The sequence below is a fragment of the Danio rerio genome, chromosome 5 (genome assembly GCF_052040795.2).
Source record: "Danio rerio strain M-AB ecotype USA chromosome 5, GRCz13ab, whole genome shotgun sequence".
NCBI lineage: Eukaryota > Metazoa > Chordata > Actinopteri > Cypriniformes > Danionidae > Danio > Danio rerio.
The window spans coordinates 29,121,031-29,137,162 of NC_141025.1; the positions used below are offsets into that span (position 1 = coordinate 29,121,031).

The 16,132-nt window shown below is 33.6% G+C and overlaps 1 protein-coding gene across 3 annotated transcripts in view; it reads right to left on the reverse strand.

Moving 5' to 3' along the window:
- The window catches only part of slc4a5a (solute carrier family 4 member 5a), a 72,532-nt gene that overhangs the window by 35,193 nt on the left and 21,207 nt on the right, over positions 1-16,132 (reverse strand). For all 3 annotated transcript variants that reach the window (XM_087253534.1, XM_087253535.1, XM_087253533.1), the window contains exons 4-8: positions 7,486-7,618; positions 5,798-5,958; positions 5,506-5,658; positions 1,578-1,676; positions 679-734 (exon numbers count right to left, since the gene is read on the reverse strand). In XM_087253534.1, the coding sequence (XP_087109660.1) occupies positions 679-734; positions 1,578-1,676; positions 5,506-5,658; positions 5,798-5,958; positions 7,486-7,618 (602 nt within the window). The remainder of the gene's footprint in view (positions 1-678; positions 735-1,577; positions 1,677-5,505; positions 5,659-5,797; positions 5,959-7,485; positions 7,619-16,132) is intronic.

Sequence of the window (16,132 nt, forward strand, 5' to 3'; positions counted from 1 at the left end):
TAGCTTAAAAAGGGTAATAATTTTGACCTTAAAAAGTTTTTTTTTTTTTTTTAATTTAAAACTGCTTTTATTCTGGCAGAAATAAAACAAATATGACTTTCTCCAGAAGAAAAAATATGATCAGACATACTGTGATAATTTATTTGCTCTGTTAAACATTATTTCAGAAATATATATATATATATATATATATATATATATATATATATATATATATATATATATATATATATATATAAAAGGCTGTATAGAGGCTGTATATACAGTATATTATGTCAAAACAAACTTATTTTAGATACAATTAATCACGATTAATTTTTCCTCAGCGATAATAAATCCGTTATTATACTTTTTCCACCTTTACTTTTTAGATTCATAATGATTTTTTTGACACTTATATTAAGAAAACATATTTATTTTGTTTTAGATTACAATTGAAACTGCTCATTAAAACCTAATTTGTTTAAGCCAAGAAAGAAAAAAAGATGAGCTGAGTCCCAGAATCTGTCTTGGCTGAATTTCTCAATCTGTAAAATTGGCCAAGACAGCTAAAAAAGGTTCAAAGCAAACACTAAAGGCCGGTGCAGATGCTATTATGAACAGTACAATAGCTGTTGTGCCTTGTCAAGCGCTGGCCTTTTAATACACATAAAGAGCCATTGTGACAGTGTGACTCACCTGGTCTGTGCTTGGTGTGTCGGCGATGTCATTCATACTCCTGCTTTGAGCGTGGCCTACAGACACAAAAGCACAAATAAACAAAAGAATATTATTCCAAGTGTCCCATCAATAATGTCATAAATACTCACCGTAAAAACCTGACTAGCTATATAAAACAACTAATCTCTCACTGGACAGATTTCATTTCAAATGTTTCTACAGTCTGAAGTGATGATTAAAAACAAACCAAATCAAATCAAACCAAAAAACCTCTGATGTTTGAAAATGGCAACATTTGTGGCAAAAAATGACAAGAAATGAAAAGAATAAGCAAAAGTGTCGTTGTTTATGGTGTTATTAAAAGAATAGTTCACTCCAAAATGAAAATTCTGTCATCAATTGCTCACGCTTCACTTAATTAAAACTATTTGAGTTTTTTCTGTTGAACACAAAGAAAGATATTTAGAAAAATGCAGGTTACCCATTGACTTCCATAATATTTTGTTCCCCAATATAAAAGTCATGATGTCCCAGCATCAGCATTCTTCAAAATATCTTCTTTCATGTTCAATAGAAGAAACTTATTAAAACCACATAAGGAGGGAGAATAAATGATGAGGTCATTCTCAATTTGGAGCGCACTATCCCTTTAAGGTTGAACTTGATTAATTATTTGCTGTTAATGGCTGTTACGTGTGAGTTGGGAACAAGCCCAGAACTTGTTGTGTAAAAAGTTCAGAGGGTGAAATAGGGTAGAGGAGCTTTCAAGTATGATTCTTTGTTAATATTGGGGTGTGTATGGCATGGCTGTGGCTGACAACAACCCTTATATGTTATCAGATTTGTTTTAGCTTTAGTAAAAACAAATGAAAAAAGGAGAGAAGAAGATGACAATAAAAAGAGGTGCATAAACTCACGTAGTCTTCCATAGTTTGCTGCTTGTTTAGTGCGCAGATCTTCAGTAGAGCGGTTAAAATTTGCTGCCTGGGCAGCAGGGGTTCGGGCAGGACTCCGAGCTACGAGAGGCAAAGAACATTACAATTTTTTAGAATAATAATAATAATAATAATAATAATAATAATAATAATAATAATAATAATAATAATAATGAACTTTATTTGTATATAGCGCCTTTAAAAGTAGCATCTCAATGCAATTTACAGACATAAACTGTGCAGCAGTAAAAGACCACATAGATGAATGCAAAAAAAACAATAATAAAAAATTATTAAAAACTGTGAGGAAACAAAAGAATAGAATAGAATTATCCTTTATTCTTTATTAGAAATATGTTGTGTATAAAGTTATGTTAAATCATTAGCAGTACAGTCATTCTTTACTCTGTATTGAAAATATTTTGTATGCTCTGCCAAATAATATGTTAACCAAAACTGTTCTTGGAGTAGGATATGTGTTGCATACTAATGAAGCATTTTGTAGAGGGAGCTGTCTTGTACAAGAAAGAGGCAGCAGAAACAATAGAAATAGCGTGTTTTCTCTCGCTTCTAAATTCCTGTGTAACCATTTATGAAAACATATTGGGGCCTATGGAAGCCTCAAAGCATGTGCATTAAACTGTTCAGTTCTTCTGTGCAGGACAGGGGACAGTGGAAAAAAAGCTGAAAGGAAGATAACCCGCCTTCTTTTCTGTGATTACAAAATGGGTCTCTAGTCCCAAGGAACACACGCAGAGCGCCTCATGTAACTAATAGGACATATTTGTACGAACCAGGGCCCTAATCGAATTATAAATTTTACCTAATAAATTACCAACCCTTTCAACATTAATCTCCACCTCCTGATTTTGTATGGGAAAGGATTGGAATTTTAAAGCTATATTCTAACAAAATACATACAATAAATAATAGATGTAAAATCATTTATAAGTCAAATAAAGTCAAATAAAATCAAATAAAAGTGACTTTATAAATTAACTATTAATCTTGTTTTTCTAATAATTATATGCTAATGAACTGTGGTAAAACTGAGTATCTCATATTGTTATCTGCTGAGCACTTACGTAAACAATGTGAGTTGTGTACAGTTGTTTAAGCATCTAAGGGTAAAAAAAATTGTGAGCATAACGCATTGGCTGGAATAATGAGACATTTTATTTCCACCTTTATAGTCCAAAAGGTCCATTCAGGATAAGCTTACACTGTTAGCAATTTCCTGTAGAATCTACAGTAACTGTCTGGCAGCAAAACTTGAGCAAAAATACTGTAATACCATTTACAGCACCATTTGTCTTGCTGTATATTTATTTGAGTGTATGTTAACTGTAAAATATACAGTAATATTCGCAATGCAATTTTAAAATACAGTAACATACTGCATAACTGTCCTACAGTAAAATACATTTTATATTATAGTTAAATACTGTGTAATTTACTAAATTTGTTAACAGTTTAGGACTGTTGGTAATATATGTGAAGATGCATAACAGGTTTATATAAACAAATCATTTGCAGCATTAGTCCAATCTCCATCTGAATTTACTCTACTAACTAAACTACACAAATTAATAAATTGAGAATTGAATTACGCTAAATGGGAATTTAATTTTGCCAAAACTCTCTTTACATATTGCAAAACAGATATCATGTAATTCAAAAAATGAATATTTCATGAAACTTAAATAAAAAAAAAGGTATTAGCAGGTTTGACAGGCTGTCCTGGGAGTGAACCCTGAGCTCGAAGATAATTCCTTCTGGTCAATAAGCATATAAGGGGGTCCAAGATCAGGTAAGGTAGGTCTCGAGAGCTCCCCCTGGTAAACGGAGGTAAAGGAGGAGATGTGGTGGAAGAGGGGATTTTTTCTAAAACGAAGATAAGGCAGTAAGGCGAAATTGGTCTCAGTGTTGCCAACTATTTTCAATGAAAAGGCGCTTAGCTCTGCCCGAAAAGTAGCTAAATGTTGCTAGATTACGTCATAGGTCAATTTGCATATTACTGACGTCATCACCTCCAACAGTTTCTGTTTGTTTAACAGCCTATGGTTTATAAAGGGGTATTTATATTTGCACTATGCTTTATGTATGCATGTCAATTCAATTTTTATTTAAATGTATTACTGTTTAAATACAGTATATCAATATAGATGTGTAGCGTATTTGAAGTAATCTCTCACATGTAATAAACTCAGACAAGCTCCAAAACGGTTACTAAAATCTCTCTAGTTGTGAACAAGAAAAGGAAACACAGTCAAATTAAACTGTTAAATTTAAAACAAAGGAGAAACAGATCGTTTTGACTGTACAAGGAAAATACCTCACACTCACAGTGCTAAATCATTTGCTGTCATTATACAGAGGGCTGATCTGCTGTCAGGCTTCAGGTGAGAGAGATTGCTGTACAAAGACTGGGCCGCCTGTGAGTGCACAGAGGTGGGGGAAGGGCCGACGGCAACACCCGCAACTCGTTGAGAAGAGAAGGAACGGAATAGTATGGACACATGAGAGTCTATAAAAATCTCAAGAATTACCAAAAAAGTCACGAGTCGCTTTTTTGAAAGTTGGTCGCTAATGAAAAATCACTAAATATAGCAACAAAATCACTAAGTTGGCAACACTGATCGGCCTATTTATTGTAGGTTTGGATCAATCTGATTGAATTATTGTTGATTACAGATGTAAGACCAGTGATCAATCATATCACATGCTCCTCTCAAAATTAAACTGTGGTCACACTGCACTTTTCTCCCCATTGACTTCCATTCATCCGCATGCCAATGCGTTAGCCTGTAAATGCAAGCTCGTGCAACAAGTTTCACAGTTTGCTGCGCTGGAAAGTTCAAGCTTGGTGAACACTGACCTGCAAAATCACACTCGTGAGACCAATCAAAGATCAGAACATAACCTCTCTGGACAGAAATTTAAAATATGGAGCTTTTTTTCATGTCTAATAATCTTGTTTAATCCCACCCCTTTTCGCCAGGCTGTACAACAAAATTTCACATGCTCAAACTCTAGTGTGACCCCCGAATTAGTTTGTAAAACTTCACTTGTTTGAATTAACATTTTGAAAATACTGCAAGTTTTATGCAAATCTATAAAACCGAATGATGCTGACTGCAAATATGCAAATAATTGTTTACCCAAAGTTTAGGAGTGTAAAATGTTAATTGTTAATCCTGGGTAAATTATGCTGGGTAAAAAATGTTAATCCTTATCATACTTCACATTTTACAACAGGCATTATTTGACTAATGTAAACCATGAAGTAAGATAACCCAGGATTAATTTTACACAAGGTTTGGTGTAAAAAAAGCCATTTCCAAGGTTAACAGTTTGATGTGTGAATAGCCATTGACTTGTGCAATGTCCAGCAACGTTTATTTTCCAGTCTTTACTAAAAAAAAAAAAAACGAAAGTGAATGACAAGCAATGGCTGTCAAAAAGGACAAATACATTACCTCTGAAGCCATACAATCCGTGTGTGACAAATCCAAAGACTTTATTTTCTGAAAATCTTCTTTTCTAAAACCTTTTCAGAGCCTGATATCTACTTTGCTCCCATTGTATGGAAAAGATCATCCTGAAGGTTTTGATAATAAACTTTCTTTTTTGCAAGAGATTGAACAACATAAGGCTTGAGTACAAAATGACCACTTTTGAAACATCATTGTAAGACAAACAAGGAATTGGGTCAACTGGGTTCCAATATACTGAACAACTGATTGCTACAATTCCATTGCAGAGGTATAGATTAGTTCTTTATATATATATATATATATATATATATATATATATATATATATATGTGTGTGGGTGTGGATGTGGGCGTGTGTGTGTGTGTATGTGTGTGCATACAGATGGAGAGACAGAAAAACATTTGAACACTCACTGCCTCCTGAACCAGACTTGCCCAAATCCGCAAGGGAGCGATGGATGGGCTTTTTGGTCTGGTGTCTGTGCTTTCTCAGCAGTACAAAGCTGATTTTGTCTCTCAATTCAGGACCGATCAACCCTTCCTCTACCTGACGATCGATGATGTCATCTACATGGAATAAAAGCAAAGTTAGTTTACCTTTATATGTTCAGCTGGATGACACAATAGGCATTATCATAAAAATAAACACATTCGAATGCACACTTCAGTATGCTAGACAATTTCTGTTTTATGTCCAGAAGCTTACCGACGATCTGTGGGAGCGAGTATCCCTCCAGGTCCAGCAGCACGGTGCCGGTCTGCAGGCATGTCCGCAGTTCAAACAGGCTGTGCAGGGACAGTGTGGAAACGTGTGGTTTGCTCCATCTTTCTCCACCCTCCTCAACTTTTTCCTCAAACTTCACCCACCTGCAGACATACACAGTCACACACACACTCAGTTGAAGTCAAGCTGAGAAAAAAGGATCTCAAAGTTTCTGATGTTGTTCAGATGCAGACACTGTTTATTCTAAGATGACATGTGTGAAAAAAATGGGCCAAAATTTGGTCATAAAATACATTTTATTTGCATCAGATATTCAGCCTTAGGCGGAAAAAAATGTTGCATTATATCCAACGATATAACTACATTTTTAAATATTTTAAATACACTTATATTATCTGATTCAATGTAAACAGTGTGAGATTTTAAAACATTTAAAATAAAACTCAAGCTTTAGCTGCATTTTTCCCCTGCTCTTTAAATATATAATACATGACAGGCCAAAAAAGGGATCTCATGTTCATTAAACATTTTTTACGATGACTATTTTGACTAAAAAAAGGATTACATAAATGTTTTTTTTTTTTATGATAAGAATTTGTACAAAAAATTAGTTAGCTAAAAGTTAGATGTGTTGCTTTCATCATGTTATATTTGTATTTATAAATTAGCTTTAAGATTCTGATCCATCCATCCATCCATCCATCCATCCATTCATCCATCTATCCATCTATCTATCTATCTATCTATCTATCTATCTATCTATCTATCTATCTATCTATCTATCTATCTATCTATCTATCTATCTATCTATCTATCTATCTATCTATCTATCAGCAAACACAGAACCAAAGACAGAAGCAAATATACAATTTACTTAGGAAAAATTAATTATTTTGTATTAGTTTAAACTTCAGGAATTCTGATTAGGATATTTTTATTCTTTCATTAGAAACTGGCCACCAAAATTAACAACAAGGCTTTTAAAAGGGTTTTAGTTTTAGCGACAATAGATCTAAATGACAGATAATTAACCAATTGTCTTGAAAGTGCTACAAAGCCAAAAATCAACATACAATTGGCATACCAATATTTGTCAGAGCTGGTACATTTCCAATATATACACTCATACACTACCTGACAAAAGTCTTGTTGCCTTTCCAAGTTTTAGAAACAACAAATAATAACTTGAAGATTAACAAATCTTCTGGTGGATCAGTGTTCAGTGGCTTTTATGAAAGGTAAAGTGGCTTTTATGAAAGGCAAAGGCCTCTAGATTATGCTTATTTGACCAAAATAAAATATGATCATGCCTAGATTTTTAATTGTTTAATCAGGACAGTAAGATCTGACTTTGCTTAGACGTTGTATTTTCACTTAACGTAAATAATGTAGGCTACTGTATATAATATAAAGTCATGGTGCAGTGGTAAAAGAATTAATATTGTCTTAATTAATAGTGTCTTACTATCAGTCAATAGTTTAACAACAAGCCGGAAATGTTAATTGACCAATGGCATCACTACATTGAAATGGTCTATATAGGTGTGGTTGTGTGTGTGTGTGTGGTGTGTGTGTGTGTGTGTGTGGTGTGTGTGTGTGTGTGTGTGTGTGTGTGTGTGTGTGTGTGTGTGTGTGTGTGTGTGTGTGTGTGTGTGTGTGTGTGTTTATACCTCGCTGATTCTCTCCACTCCAGCTCGTCTCCCTCATGCTGCAATGTGTCCATCTCAGTAAAGAGAGTGGGTGTGGGCATGGTCTCCTCATCGTCCCCCAAAATATAGCGCAGCCGCTCAGCCGCCGGGGACACTGTGAGATGAATAAGACGAGAAGTGTTTGAAAACTCGTCTTGGATCAGGCTCAGTCAGACAGCAGAATGAGCTGATAAATAAAAAGGTGCTGCGGCACGCAGCACCACACACAATGAAAGCATTCGGCCAAAACCCGGAGAAGAAACAAGGAAGCCCGCAGTGTGTGTTTGATTCCGTGTTTTGATGGCTGTCTGCGTCTGAAGGAACACCTGCACAGTGTAAACTTTTGTTCATTCATTTTCTGGGGGAGCACTAAAGCTGTGATCTGTGAAGCTCAGGATACACACTGTGCTTGTTTTTCTGGACTTGTCTGAGGTGCTGCCAAGGAGCATGTGGCCACTTCTGAGTCTTTTTTTTCAGTTTTCATTCCTTCGCTTAAATTTCTTAACTTTAACACCTGTTAGGTACATTTCATTTCCCACTATAATTTGATCGTTATTAATTGTTTTGAGCTAAGGCTTCCTGGGGACTCAAAAACATGGCTCAAGAATACACGAGAAGAACAGACACTATAAAGACATCAAGATGCAAATTATATATTTACTGTATATATATATATATATATATATATATATATATATATATATATATATATATATATATGAGAGAGAGAGAGAGAGAGAGAGAGAGAGAGAGAGAGAGAGAGAGAGAGAGAGAATTTGCATAATAAAATTCAATCTTTATTTAGGGGGTAGTTCACTCAAATTGTAAATTCTGTCATCATTTATTCAGATGGTTCCAAATGTGCTTTTTCTTTCTTTTGTTTAACAAAAAAAGAAGATACTTTGAAGAAAGCTGGAAACCTGTAACCATTGACTTCTATACCAGTGGCGTTGCAGGGGGGCTTTGGGGGCTTAAGCCCCTGATGTATTGTCAAAAGCCCCTGATCTCTTGGAATATGTTGCACTTAAATAAAAATATGTTGTATAACATTTATTTTTGTTATCTAAGTACTGAAAATTACCACATACATCACAAACATTCCACTTAACGCAGCGTTTGTGTCGGGTAATTAAATCGTCAGCTGTTTAGCAGTACCTGTTTCTACCGGCAGGTGGGAGTGGCTCTGTTGTCACATGGTGTTAAAAAATCCCGCCACTGCACTTCATTGATTCATTATTTTGAGAAGCTGAAGCTAATGAGGTAATATTACAACTCTTTCGCGAAACTGAATAGTTTTAACTACTGATGAAGCTTATTTGTTTTCACAGTATAAAATGTGTGTAGTTTTGGTGAAATAAAATAACTATAATCAGTAAAATGTGCATCATATCAATGTAAATACATGCGAGTTAGTCAAAAAAAACGTAAATTGTACTAGTTTTCTAGATATGATATAGATAGGCATATTTATAGAATATAGCAAGTCACATCTGATTCTGTAATAGTTAAATCACAGTGAGTTTATGCATCTAGCTTTTTATTGTATAGCTATATTCTAATGTAACATGCTGTCAGTTAGCATCAAAATTTAAATTGACTTTCTCATGAAAGTACCTTAAATGGTTGGAAGAACACACACAGTTGAGGTCTGAATTATTAGCCCCCGTTTATTTTTTTTCCCCAAATTCTGTTTAACGGAGAGAAGATTTTTTTTAGCACATTTCTAATCATATTAGTGTTAATAACTCAACTCTAATAACTGATTAATTTGATCTTTGCCATGATTACAGTAAATAATATTTGACTAGACATTTTTTAAGACACTTCTATATAGCTTAAAGTGACATTTAAAGGCAGGGTAGGGTAATTAGGCAAGTTATTGTATAGCGATGGTTTGTTCTGTAGACTATAGGAAAAAATATATCTTAAAGGGGCTGATAATTTTGACCCTAAAATGTTTTTTTTTAAATGTAAAACTGCTTTTATTCTAGCTGAAATAAAACAAATAAGACTTTCTTCAAAAATAAAATATTATCAGACATAGGTGAAATATTATCAGACATACTGTCATATTATCAGACATACAACTTCTTTGGGGCTAAGCCCCTTATCCCTTTCGACCCTAGCAACGCCCCTGTTCTATACTATTAATTTTTCCTACTATGGATGTTACATGCAGCGGCGCCGCTGGCTGGTGTCATGAGAAATCGAGTCCTCCCCTGACAATTGGGACCACCTACCCTGGGTGATCCTATTGGTTCACTGGAGTTGTAATAGGTATAGTTTGTAGCACCTGATGGTATATATACATATAAATGCGAAAATTTCCTTTAAATTTATGTAATTTAAAATAGCATTATAATGACAAAACTATTTTAAATTATGTATTTTGTATACTGATATACAACTAAAGGCATGTGTTGAAGCATGGACAATTGCTTTTTGGTGCTTTTATTTTAGCCTGCAACGTGCTTCCACTCATGTAAATAATGTTAAATATAAATACATAAAATATCAAAAAGAAATCATTATATGTTTACAAACGTTTCAATTATTTTAACTATGTATGTCTTTAACTTGTAGTTACCAATAATATTGTTACTAATATGATTAGTCTTGTTAAAATCTCAAGACTGGGAATTGAATATAAAAAGCACTTTTGATCAGGCATTCAACGCAGACGATTCATTGGGGTCCTAAGCGGACTCGATTTTTCACCACATCGGTATGGGCCCCATGACCACATTTTGTTGATGTCAAGGAGCAGGGGAAGGGGGTGGGTGATTGCTGTGGACAAAAGTGAAAAGCTGGCGGGGCAGGGGTCATGGACAAAAGTGAAGAGCAGGGGGGGCAGGGGTGGGTTGGTGCAAATATTCTTTCGTATACGAAAGTGAAGAGCTGGAAAAGGGTTGTCTACAGAAAAAAGTGAAAATCAGGAGTGTTGGGGTGTAGATGGGCGGGATTCTGATGGGCCCCAAAACGGCGTAAGCCGTTCTGCTGTGTTCACACCAGACAAGTAACATGCAAATAAATCACTCTATTTGCACATAAATAGACGCTTGAACATTTTGAGTTCACTCACTTTATTCACACGACAAATCTGCTTCATTCGCAAGTCAAATTCACTTCACAATAGGATTCGTGTAATATGCGGGGCTTCTGTCCACCCCGTGATTTTAGCCTCGTTGCTAAATGGCTAACATGGATTTTATTGAGAGAATAGCTGTGTTTATGTGCTTTATGAAGGCTGATAAACAGCGTTGATTCATTTGGAGCCGTGTCTGAGTCCACTAGATTCTTTCAGAGGTGCTCATAGCTCTGTGAGCTCATAAACTCCTCCAGAAATATATTATACTATACTAAAATCCTCCAGAAACTATGATGGAAGCTTTCAGCGGTGCTTCCGACTGAGCTGAGCCCAGTTTGATGAACTGTTGTCTGGTGTCGGCAAAAGGGTTTTCCCTCGGGACACCAACAACAGGGATTACATCATAATCACATCCCTACAAAAGAAGGCTCCTGATTGGTTAACGCGACACAAATGTCAGCTGAAGTTCAGGTTTTCCAACTCAAGCGATTTACTCAATACGCGGCACTTTATTTGCTCATTCTTCTATTCACATCTTTGCACTGACTAACATGTAACACACTCACGCTTGACGCTTCATCAGCATCTGGCGTGCTACATTTTCAAGATATTGTCTTCTGTGTTTTAAAAGAACAGACAAAAAAAAATTCATAAAGGTTTGGAACCACTTGAAAGTGAGAAAATTGTAAATTGGAAATAAATTACATTCGTGTCAATTTAAATGATCAAATCTCAATTCTGTGGAGTTTAATAAAAAAAAAAAAATCCAATGATAACATGCTTCTTTATGACATTATTTTGAATATCCTTATATGTTGAATATGTCCTTTCTGTTGTGGCATGTCTTATATATTATGACTTTAAAACAAAAACAATAAAAAGTTTTGGAATCACTTGTGGGTTAGTAAATGGAAAATAAATGGTCATTTTTGAGTAAACTACACCTTTAAAGTCGTTACACTATTTTTTTTTCCATTACTAAAAAAACACCAAAGCAGTCTTATACCTTTTGCTCATTACTGACATTATCACAAAAGTTTTCAACGATGTTTAACTTCAGAGAAATCTTTAGTTTTACCCTTGGCATGGAATAATATCTGAGTATTGAATAAATGCAGACACTAATTGTAGCGTCTAGCAAGCAGCTCCTTCATTATCATTAGCTGCAGCTTGTGTTGCCAAAAATAACTCATAAAACATAAAAAATGAACATCATTTAAAAGGGCAATTTACAAAGTTTTCAAGACAAAAGAAGCTGAAAACTTAAGTATCCAAGAGGTAGTGAGATCAAAACAAACGTATACCAGCTACTGATGTCAATCCTGTGGATGTTTAATTAGATGGATGAGTTTCTGGGATACCTGTTTATGATAAAGATGCTGATGAGGCTGTCTGCGATATGCAAAGTTATGCCACTGAGCTGATACATAGCATCATATTTTAACACGATAATGTATTTCTATGATTATTTTGACCATATAATGTGTTATGACACAATTTAGCTTGACAAATAAAAAGAGCTCAATGCACAGTAATTTAGCCTGTTGTTAATTCGTGTATATTTAAATGATCAAATCACAATGTTTACAAAACTTTTATTCATTTCCTCATTCAAGTCTTATCTGACTGATTTCATGATCAATGATTACATGCTGGCATCATAATTATTGTTTTCAATATGTCATGTAGCAGCAAAAATTACATGTTGTGCCTTTAAAAATGTCAACTTCCAGTTTATTACATGTGTAAAAGGAAGCATGTACAAAGACTACCTCCTATTAATACATACTTCACTTTAAAGGCATTCATTAATCCACTGGAGTTTCATGGCTAACTTTTATGATGGGTGAATGTGCTTTTTGGAGGTTCAAAAACACACTGCAATTACAAAGCTAGAAAAGCACAAGATCTCATAAAATATGACTCTGATTATGCTCATCTAAAAGAAGAAAAGCAATTATATCATGGATGGCTTAAGGGTGAGTAAATTATAGTATAATTTTCTTTTATGCATGAACCGTTACTTTGACTAAACAGAGAATAATGTTGACAGAGAAATATGACTTCTAATAAAAGGGCAAGAGGCAAACATGCAAATTGTACTGAGACACTTCAGTTATCATAATTCAGTAACATGAAGGTGCCTAAATAAATTAAAGAATAAAACCCAAACATAAAAAACACCATTAATGCATTTAGCAATAAAATCTGAAGTAAAAGTGAACATTAATTATTGTATTATTTGCATAGATTAAATGTGTAAAATATGGTATGTGGTGGATGATATACTGTATACTAGTATGCATATATGTATGTATATACATTTGGTGCATTTGAATGTTCTCACTCGGTTGAATAGGCGTTCTTAGTGGTTATGAGCTGATAGATATGTGCCAATTGGAGCCTTCTGCGCCTGTTGGTTGGCTCAGAATGCTGTTATCATCCAACAACTTGATTAATCAGCTATACTAAATGAGAAGACTCCAGATGCAGATCTGTTCTTACATTACTCTGACGGTTGAGTTTAGGGTTGGGGTGGGGGGTAGACGTTAATAAAATACAATAAATGGGAAATGTAATAAATAATATAAATAATTCTCGTTTACTTCAATCCACAGCCGTATGTGATCTATAGCTGATAAACCATGTGGATAGATGATAACAGCCTTTTGAGTGGGTTAAGTGGGTGGAGAAGGCCCCTACTGGCCTATATCTATCAGCTGATAACCATTAATAACAGCCATTCAATAGAGTGATAACATTGGAATCGGCTGTTTATCATGTATATTTATGATAATTCATACACATATTTGGATATTAAAACATAAATAAGAGTGAATTTGTACATAACATTTTGAAACTCCATGCTTTGAATAATCGTGTCATGATTATTTATTTAATCACCTGAATGATATATTCAATACTTTCCCTTCACAATGGCATAATCTAATCAAAGTCCATCACAGGATATTACTGTTGATTATTTTAAATTTACATCACAAATAGGTCAGAAATGTTAAATATATAGCTGCCTCCATCTTCATTTACACTCAATATTAAAAACTTAAGCGTCAACATTTTGACATTGATGAGTGCTGTTAAGACCAGCTTAAACATTTCACTGAGTTAGCTGACATGTAGTTCCAGAGTAAATGGTAGTCATCTGAATATCTCAAGAGGACAGTTGGAATAAAGTATTACCTCTATTTATGCTCTCATCCTATATATCAAAGACCAGAGAAATGAACCATGACCTACATTTTCAAAAACATATTATATTGGGATAAACGTCACAATATGAAATAAAAGAATCTGTCATTGCTTCGGTTTCAACACAATTTTAAATATTTATTGTTGCAGATGGCGGAACGTCTGCTGAAGCAGCAGAGAGGTGAAGTGTAATTACTCACAGCTGTAAGTTAGGACAGGAAAGATCAATAACATCGAGTTCCATGTCAGCAGTAAAAGAGGTTATGGCCTTTTTTAGCTCATGTCAGGCTTTAGAGGTGTAACAGTGGGATGTTTTTAGCTGCATGGCCATGACAGGAAGGTTAATTTACAGTGGATTCCCTCAGGAATCTCCTATCGTTTTTAGAATGGAGGATTTCAAATGGCAAATCAAAAAGGTTATAGGGAAAAATGATAATAATAGCTTATAATAATAATGAAATTACAATAATAAAACATAGAACCATATCATCTACTGGCAATTTTTTATCATCAGTGAATTATTGTTCTTGTTAAAAAACTAATAATAATGATAAAAACAATACCACTAATAATAATAATAATAATAATAGTAATACTACAACTACTACTACTACTAATAATAATAATAATAATTATATGGCTACCACGACTACTACTAACACTAATAATAATAATAAAAATACTATGACTGCTACTACTACAACTACTACTACTACTACTAATAATAATAATAATAATAATAATAGTAATAATAAGACTACTACGACTTTGACAATGACAACTACAACTAATAAAAATATTAATAATAGTAATACAACTACTACTACAACGATCACCACTACTACTACTACTACTACTAATACTAATAATAATAATAATAATAGAACTAATAATACAACTGCTACGACGACTAATACTACCACAACTAATAATAATAATAATAATACGACTATGACAACTACGACTACTAATAATATAAATAATAATAAGACTTCTACTACGATGACGACTACCACTACTACTACGACTAATAATAATAATAGTATGACAATGACTTTAATATTATTATTATTATTACTATTAATAATAATAATAAGACTATTACTACAACGACGCACACTACGATTAGTACTACTTCTAGTATTAATAATAATAATAATAATAATAATAATACGTCTACGACAACGGCAACTACTACAAATAATAATAATAATAATAATAATATGACAACAACAACGACTACCATTACTACTACTACTACTAATAAAAATAATAATACTACGACGACAACTATGACTACCACAACGACTACCACTAAAATAAAAATAATAAAAATGCAACTATTACTACTATGATGCAGACTGTGACTAGTACTACTACTACTACTACTACTACTAATAATAATAATAATAATAATACGACAATGACAATGACTACGATTACCACTAATAATATTAATAATAATAATAATACGACTACGATGACGATGACTACTACTATTACTACTAAATAATAATAATACATTACTGGCAATTGACAGCTGAAATATATATATATATATATTTATATATATATATACTAAAACAAAATAGTACTATACCAAATATGAAATATACTAAAGCTGCTAAAAACTATGACTGAAATCTAATTAAATATCCTAATAATAGAATTGTATGAAAAAGTAAAACTTAATTAATAATATTTTATGGAGAAGTCATTAAAAATCGAACAGACTTAAAACTCATAGAACACTTAAATGCCCGTATGAAGTTCACTTAAAATCTATTAATTTTATGCTCCACAAACACACATATCTTTAGAGTGCTAATCTAGCATATAAAAGTAATAAATGAAAGTGCATTTTCTCTGAATGTTTGTTTCTTTCACTGTTTCTGAATGCAAAACTTTGATGCAGCGTAGGCTGTTTATTCTCAAGCTTTAAGAGACGCATCAGCATAATTGTTTTTCATGGTCTTCTATTGTGCAGTGACGACTCTCGGCACAGCATGATATTGAGATTGAGGATGTGGGGTATAAATCCCATAAACTGAGTGCAACTCCATTTCACACACGCAAACAGAAATATATGGTGGTATTGCTCCCTATAGTCCTCTTCCATTTGCATTCTCACTTCAAGATACATTTCCTTGGATATGTTGCTCTGCAGAGACCTCTCGATTTGGTATGATATAGAGTCTCACTTTTTTTTTATATTATCACAAATAAATAGATTTATCAATGGATTATTTTTGTAGAGGGGATATTGATTATCAAAAGTCATCTATATTTCTATATTCTGTTTTAGTGTGGGAAATCACAGTAGGGTTGAGT